This window comes from Gastrolobium bilobum, unplaced genomic scaffold (assembly GCF_033153095.1).
Source record: "Gastrolobium bilobum isolate Gb01-03AN ecotype WA unplaced genomic scaffold, APGP_CSIRO_Gbil_v1 utg44656, whole genome shotgun sequence".
Classification (NCBI taxonomy): Eukaryota; Viridiplantae; Streptophyta; class Magnoliopsida; order Fabales; family Fabaceae; genus Gastrolobium; species Gastrolobium bilobum.
In genome coordinates, this window is record NW_026895603.1 from 128,109 (window position 1) to 137,435 (window position 9,327).

Below are 9,327 nucleotides of genomic sequence, written 5' to 3' on the forward strand. Positions count from 1 at the left end.
CACATGAGCAGTCCGCGTTTCTCTATTTATTTCAGGCCGAAGATCAACCCAGATTTTCCTTAAATTTTGACAAAAGGTAGAGGACATCTCAACCTTCAAAATGGCATATGGCACGTCCCTAGGGGACCTCTATGGAGGGAGATATGCTCTCCCGAAGTTTGCCTAAAATCTGCCAATTCTACAGAAAATTCGCCAGAGTTTCCTTTGTTTTTTCAATAATCCCAAATTTGTAAAAGATCATTTAAACCTCAAATGTACCTAATAAACACATGATAATACAGTAATAATCCAATGGGTGGCACACACAAGGACCAACAACGCCTTGGGGCACTTACAACCCAATCCAGTTTATAGTTATTAAACATAGAGTCCATATTAATCATTCTTAAGTAGTTGCAATCACTAACACCTTTTTCATGCATATTTCCATCATACATATTATCATAACCTAAAATAGGCCTAAGGCCCTTCCATCATAATTAGACATGCATCAATACTATTACAATATGGCTTTACAAATTACAACTTGAAACTAAAACTTCAAATTACATTCTTCTAAAATTTCAACTTAATTTAAAAGACAACATAACCAAATACATCACTACTAGACTTAGGCAAAATGGCATGAACAAGATGCTAATGAAGCTACTAATAAATACAAATGACATGTTCATGCCCTAAGTCTAGCCTAGGCCACACGGCCAACAAAATGCAAAATAAGAAACGCTCCATCGCTCACTCTGCGGGCCTCTTGCCCGAGGCTCCTGCTCCACTGCTACCTCCTGAAATAAATGCCCCGAGACGGGGTGAGATATACGAATATATCTCAGTAACCAAGAGGTTCTGGAGAAAACTCCACCCAATGGTTCACTTCGATGCATATCAATAGAATAAAACAACCACTTTGAAAACGGGATATAGCAAGGGATTTAGAGAATGGGGAATATAAAGAAAACAAAATACGACGATACGGGATGGTAACCCCAATTCCACGTACGCCCTCGGCATATATAAGCCTATGGGTATCATCCAAGGTGTGTTCACAGAAACCACAACCATGATGCCCAAACCAACCAAAACGCCAAAGACATTCCTAGTGTGCTCCTACCCGGATCACACACCATGACCGCAGTCAACTGGAACTCCCTCTTGGAGACCTATCCAGCGGAAGTCCGAAAATGCCCGAAGGCTAATAAAACTGTCTACTGGCCAGAGACTCGGTACTGCAGTACCCATAGCAATAATGCATGCATGCTCATGTGTTCTATACTATTCATACACACTTCCTACCGTTGCCATCAACTGGCAAGGTGGAACAGAAAAGGGGAACAAGCCACAGTACCAAGAGGTTACCTGAAATATTGTTTCCACAAGCTCCGCAGCAGCTTATCCCTCAACTCGGTACACAACGGAATGCCTACACAGAGGACATTCCCAATCACTCTCAGTTCAACCCATACATGTTAATTTATAATTACACATGCAATGAACCAATTTCTTACCTCAATCCACTTGGTCCCGGACCAAGGGCAATTCACTGATTCAAGATTCGGGATTCAGGTCGACGTACGACAACCTATACAATAACGTACATCCATCAGTACTCGTCAAATAGTATCAAAACGCAAAAACACAAAAATCCTCCCCATCCTCCCTTGATGGTTCGGCCATTGTAGGTGTAAATTTGAGATTTATTTTCCTAAATTTTCTTTCTCATTTTATAACACTCCCTTAGGTTGTTTAGAGGCTAGTTCAATCGTCGTTTTTCCGTTTTCCGACATTTACGCATCGTTTTGCGAAATATTTCATTCTAGGCTCATTTAGGTCTCTAACACAATTCATTTTTTCCATTGATTCAAACACTCTCCAAGCACAACACAACCCATCTAAGCACCATATAACTACACAAATCATCATCCAAATCATTTTTCAACATCAATTCCTCAATCTTTCCTCAAAGAATTGAATTTTACCCTATGGCATTCCAAGGAATTTCCATACAACTTTAATCATTCCACACCTCATACAATCCTATTATATCAACATACAATCATACAACAACTCATCAATCCAACCCTAACACATTTTCAAAACTCAAAGTCATGACAACCTCAAAATTTTCTAAGTTAAAAATTCACATTTTTCATCAATAATTTTTATTGCATTTATGGCTACTACACATCATTCTAAGACACATTCATGTACAAACATTTTTCAATTGAGCTCTCTAAACACATCAATCCAACAAGCCCTCTTTAGGGTTCATAAATTCAACCACAAAATTAAACCATTGGAACACAAGGAAACTCACCCAAAAGCTTGGCACAAGGCTCCTCCTAAACATACTCCACCATTGGAGCATCAATCAACACCATTTTCACAAATCTAAAGGAAAGGGCCGCAGCTTTGGGGAGGGTTTTTCTCAAAATCTAGTGGCTTTCAAGGCTTGGGAGTACCACCAATGGATTTAGAAGGCCATTTCCATCAAATTTCAAGACAAGAATCAATGGATTTGGTGAAGAAATGGCTAAGTTATGGTGAAATAAAATCTTGGAGGGGAAGGACTATGGTGGCTGCGGGTTTGAGCAAGAAGAGGGAGGAAAGTGATGCATGAATAGTGCCAAGCACATGTGGCTTAAGTCACTTAAGTGGGGTGGGTCCCACCGCCACCTCACTCGATTTAAAACTAATCCGAATTTTCCTCCGATTCCACTAAACGTCCGTAAATTCACAACCTATTTAGAAACTCAAATTTTTAACATTAACTATTCCCCTTTAATTAGGCTTGATCAGATGAATTAAGAGTCCTCCATTCGTTCGGAGAAAACACTGTTTTAAGCTATTATGCGCGCCATTGGCACGCTTCCCCAAACTGTCTTAATTTCATCGAATATTATAAGAAATCATATTTCCTAACTCATTAGACCATTTTTAACTCATATTTGAAACCTAGAGCTCAAAACTCAATCGGCACGTTTTACGGTGCAATCGTACCGCGGTATTTTTACCCGCGAAATACACTATTCACTGATTTTTCTGAAACTTGCCTGTCCACTCAATTTTTCGTTCTGAACCCATTTCCAGGGTTATTTTTACCATCTGAGACCTTCTACTCAATTTTTATCTTCCTAGGGTTGCGTGTTGGCTAATTACCGTTTTGCCCTTTCTTTGTATTTTGACCTAATCTTTTGGATTTTCACTAATCCATCACTTGATTGCTCACTTAATATTTTAATTACTTGATTTAAAATTGTGAGGTGTTATACTTTACAACATTTAGTTATCTTTGATATAGTAGCTTAAACAAGCATGTTAATGTTCCTAATTGATATTTATTTATTATCTTTGATAATTATAGTTCTTAATTACTTCCCTGAGCTACGATGATTTATGTAACACTCCCAAATTTGTAACAATTTTACAAATATTCTTATAATAACAGAATTGTCAAAAATCATATTTAATCATTTATTATGATCACATAAATATTACGGAAGCTAAACTAAAGCCAACTTGGGGAAATGTTACACCACACCTATAATAAGGACAAGTACAAGGCTATATTTATCATACTCTCATTCCTAAAATATATTCAATGTAAATATTAAAACTTCAAAACGTAAAACCAAAGTTTAAGGTTTAACTTAAAATATGTCTTATACAATTATTAAATCTCATGCATAAATTTTTTAATGTTTAGGCCTAACTTGAAATGACTGAGACATTATCCTCACTTCCCATTGCTAGCCCCAATCTTTGAAACTCATTTCAACGATAGTCTATGCTCCCTCGAAGGATTATTACAGCACATAAACACCGATAATAAGCAAAAATCTGGTAATCCCAATCCAAAATATAGTATGATAATCATAACCCAATCAATCATCATAATCTACTCAAGCATCAATCGAAATATGTCATTTCCATTATTAATTTTGTTTAGTTTCATTTAGTTCATTTACTGGAAAAAAAACCATGGTAGTCTCGGGAAACCTTATTGCCAGCCTACCCATATGATCTGGAAAATCTTGTTGCCAGCCATGTATAATCGAATTTGGTCATCATCAAAACATTAAATCCTTAGAGTGCACACCTCTACTCTAAAGTTGCTACTAGTACTCCGGGAATCTCTGTTTCCAGGTATCACTTTGGGATGAATGGATAAACATAATTTTCACATCATATAACATTATAAGCTTAAAACAATAACTGATCATCACTTTTAGGAGGTACTATCCCAAAGGTTATATTTTCACTATTATCTTATCATACACAAATTAGGGAAATCCAATCTTGTCACAAAGAATATACTTAAAAATTCTCTCAATGAATTCAAAGGTAAAATTCATATCACACAATTAATTATCCAGCATCTATCACAAGTAACATTCATATGACATATAATCAACTATGCAATATCTATCAGAGGTAAGATTCAAACCACACATAATTAATTATCCAACATCTATCAGAGGTAAGATTTATATCACACATAATCAATTAACACCTCAACCTACTATTATTAAGGAATTAGGATTATACCCAAGAAAATTCATATATAATAAACTTGTGATTTTATAGAGATTGAGATTAAACCCAACAAAATTTCCAATAATATTAATATGGGATTTATTACTCTCCTTTTAGATAAGATAGTTATCTTATGTTGTAGAGATAAAATGGGTGGGTCCCATCGTTGCATATAAAAAAGAAAAAGAAAAAGAAAAAGGTGAGGTGCGAAAATCGAAGTGAGATAACACGAGAGAAATTATCTTATGTGAAAGGAGAGTAATATTTCCCTATTAATATATAATTAACTTATGATTTCCTAAAGATTAAGATTACTGCCAATAAAATTCCCAACATAATTGATATATAACCAACCTATGATTTTCTAGGGATTAATATTACGCTATCCAGATCCATATAAAACTAACCTACAAATTAGGATTACACTATCAAAATTCATATAAAATTAACCAACGAATTAGGATTACATTATCAAGATTCATATAAAAATTAACCTACGAATTAGGATTACCCATAATAAATTCATATATAAAGAACCTAGGATTTCCTAAAAATTAGGATTACGTATAACAAATTTCATATAAAACTAACCTATTATACTCCAAGGATCAAGTTACCCTGAACTTCATGTTTGACGGCTTCCTCGGGAGAAGATTAAATCACGAGGGAAAGCGTAGTTGGCAGTTAAGAGAAAAAAATAGTTGTACCAAAATTTGAAAGGGTTAGGAGAAGGGAAGAAAAAGGAAAAGGGAAATAGAGAGATGTAGGGAAATAGAGAGATGTAGGGAATTAGAGAGAATATAAAAATGATTTTATTTGTTAGGTTAAGCTCCTATTTATAGCTGAGGTTTGTAACAAAAAAAAACAATAATTGCAAGTAATATTAATGTTAATCATAATTACTTTAATTATTATTAATCCATATCTTAACGGTTACAAAATTAAATAATAAAAATAACTGCCGAACGTTACAAATTAAATGATAACCAAAAATAAATGTCGAACGTTACAAACTAAAATCACCACCTATTTACGTTAAAATTTTATAATCAAATAATGACACACCGGTAACAATTGATGACAACTAATCTTAACATATAAATATATCAATGCTTATTCCCATAACACTACTTTATGCTAAAGTTAATATGTCTAACATCATATAATGATATACATAAGGGTATACATTAATAATTTAGGACTCATAAGATTCCTATATTACTTGTGACGCATGCTCTTGCGCAACAGTTGCTGCAAATTTATTCTTTTCCTTTCTTATGGTAGCATGAAACAAATAAGTTTTTGGCGTCGTTGTTGGGAAATGAAATTTACGAATAGAATTTCTTAGAGATCTGCTCATTATTTTTTGTAAATTTTGTGTTATACTATTGTGAGTTAATTGTATGCTGCATATAGCAACCCTCATTGTTTGAGTAGGTGATAATGAATCAATTAAGTGTTTAAGTGAATTAAACACATCTTTAAGAAAATGGTGAATGGTAAATCCTGTAATTGACATGATAACTTAGTGAAGAGTACATTTCATTCCAAACAAGTCTAATAGGACCCAGTATAAGTATGGAATATATTTGAGGACATAGATGTCGTTATGATAAAAGTTAGGGTTAGTTCGGTAATTGACCAAGATTAGGTCAAAGCTTGAATTACGTGGTCTAATTAAATTGTATGGTTAATTTCATGGGTTTAAAGTGACCTTATTTTGATCAAATGATATTTAGATTAATTTCTAAAATTAAGTCAAAGTAAGATTAATTAAAAACTAATAAGAAATGGTTAAAGTCAAATATGCATGTAAAGCTAACAAGTTAGTAATGTAACTTAAATTTGTGAATTCTTTACATGATATGCGATGCATAAGTGATTCTATGTATCCTTGGATGTTTTAAATTCAAGAAGGTCAAAGTTAGAATGAAACAACCAATTAGAATTAAGATTGATAAGTCGTGAAAGAATGGACCAATATAATTGAAGTTTGAATATTCAAAAGTGACAAGTAAGCAACTAAGTAAATTTGAAGAATTCCTTACATATAAGTCAGTTACTTAGCTTGGAAGGAGTTTACACGACTTCCTTTCTCTATAAGCATGATAAGAAGACAATTTAATGACCAATAGGAATTAAGTGACCAATATTTCTGACAGAAACCACGGGCAGCAAAATGGCTGTAAACTGAACGTTTTTAGGGATTACAATCCCACTTAATTCAAAGCACTTAGTAGACAACAATCTCAATACAATCTTAATTTATAAATAGACATCAACTGATGGCTCCGTGCCATTTCATTAACCTATCATATATTGTCTTCTAGTTATATATTGACTTATATATTTAACTCTTTCAATTGTTGGGTTTTTAACTCTTTCTTAGGTTTAGGGTGCTGCATATATTGACTTATAGTTATATATACATAGCGACTTTAACTACACATAAGCCTCTCAAGATGTTTACACGACGACATATGTACAGATGGTCTCAAACAAGCATATTCTAGTCTAACTACTCCACGCAATACTCTAATCCCCATGCGCCGGTTCCTTGCCTAAGGATCCTTCTCCAACGTCTATTATACCTGAAATATGTCCCCATAACGCAGGGTGAGAATGAATCTCAACAAGCTTGGTGTAACAACCCGTAGTACTCCGATTGTTACCATCATGATATTATAGCGTACACAGCGAAATATTTTATTGAATGATTAATAAAACGTCTTGTAAAAATACGAATAAACTTTTTCGAAAACCTTTTTGAAGCTTAAAAGACATATTAATCATCCGTTGACAGCTTGACTCTGCCATGGGAAGTCATAGCAGTGCTAACTCTAGTCTTAAATTCCAAACACATATTCTTAAAAAATTGTTTGTAAGAACTATAAGAAAAGCCTCTCCGATTAATCCTTAAAGAATCAAAGTCATCCTTCTAACTGAATGCAACAAAGGATTTTGAAAATGGGCATTGCTCGTTACTAGGAATTTGGAAATCCAGAGTTACGGAAACATGACCAATTCCAATACAAGGAAACAACTTACGCGCAAAAAAAAAAGTTGCCAAAACAAGGAATCAACTTATCAAATACTGCTGTTTTAACATTCTTAAATGGTGAAAGATGATGTTCCACATTCAACTTTCTAAAGTTATAATTTCTATGTGTCCAAAAAAGAGAGTTATAATTCCTAATATTTAGAAAACGAAAATTCAAAATGCAATGCAGAGGGCATGATTCTAACAAGACAAACTAACTAACAATGCTATGACGATATATAATTTTTGTTTAATTTTTTCTTCTTTTTTATTTTTTTACAAATAAAAATAAAGGGAAATCATGTCATTAATTCCCTTTGATTTAGTAGAGGGTCTGGAACCAAACTACATGAAACAAATTGGCGACAGAACTCATTTCCCCTTTGAAGCGAAACAAGGCTTTCCATGTATCTTGCAGCTCTTAATGAATCATGCTTTCCATAAACCCCAAGATCCTTTCTTTGTTGCGAGTCACTGTCATATAACACTAATCCTTCATTTCCGTCGTTCCAAAGAAATTGATTCCTTCCATAAAACCCCACAAGCTTGTAAATTACTTCTGTGGGTCCAACTGTGTATTGCTTAATCCAAGACCCTTCGTCCCAATAATCTTTCATCACCCACACATCATAGCGTTTCTCTTTTCCACTAACAGGGGACACTATGACACCAATGGTAGCAGATTCGTCAAAGGGTGCAAGCGTTGCTAATGATGCTTCTGAAGACTCACGTATTCTTGGTACTTTGATCTTTCTGAAGACTTCATGAACCATATCAAACACTACAACAACATCTTCTTTTCTACCAGAGTCATCAACAAAGCCCCACCAGTGGCAACAATTGTTCACATAAGTATAAACACGAGAAGAACCCCAAATTTCAAAGGGAAGTGGGAGATCAGAAGCATCAAGTTTTCTCCAAGAATTGGAACTAAGGCTATATAACTCAGCAGTCCAATAACCATGTTGTCGTTCATCAGTTTCCTTTAACCAAAGATCCTTAATGACAACAACTTTATAGTCATTAGTATTGGAGTCAAAGCCAAAACCAGCATAATCAGTGAAAGAGTAAGTCCCAATGGGACAAATAAAATGGGATTGAGGCAAAGCCTTCAACTGTGTCAAAGAAGGGTTCATAATGACATTTGGATTACCTTCAAGGAAATATATGCCATTGCAAGGACCCATTATTTCAGTCCAGTATTTGTGGTCAGAATTGAACTCACATGGAGGGTTTAAAACAAGCCCTTTGGGCTCGTTGACATTAGAAGAGAGCAGAGAAATGTAAGTTTTAAGGCCAGAGAGAAAGGGTCTGCGAATGACCAAGAGACGCTCCTCTTGGCTTTGAGAGTGCATGAGATTGTTGTAGAAAACATAGTAATTGGTAATAAAATGAGGATCAGTTATGAGATCGAACCAGGGCTTGCAAACTAACTTGCATTTCATCAAGTCTTTCGCTGGCAACCTTGAGAGGATGTTTGACACCAATTCTAGGGGCAAATCCTCTATACTTCTTACCATCTCTTTTTTTGGTCTTTGAAATCTGAACAATGCTATCTTTGAAATGCAAACTTTCTTGCTTTTGTTGAGGATGACAAAAAATAAAAGAAAGAAAAGGAAGAAAAAGGGAAGCATGGTTATGGTTGGCCTTTTAATTTGCTGTTTGGTATAATCCAACGAATATGAGTATGTGAGGGTGAAATAAAGGTTATCTTGTCTGGTATAAATAGTAGATAAGGATTGGATTATTTCGATTTC

General features: G+C 34.6%; 1 protein-coding gene across 1 annotated transcript; it reads right to left on the reverse strand.

Annotated features, from left to right (window-relative positions):
* Positions 1-7,869: 7,869 nt before the first annotated feature.
* LOC133283791 (F-box protein CPR1-like) lies at positions 7,870-9,090 on the reverse strand. Its single transcript, XM_061480703.1, has one exon. It carries the CDS (start codon positions 9,088-9,090, stop codon positions 7,870-7,872), a length of 1,221 nt encoding a protein of 406 aa, XP_061336687.1.
* Between the last annotated feature and the right edge of the window lie 237 nt (positions 9,091-9,327).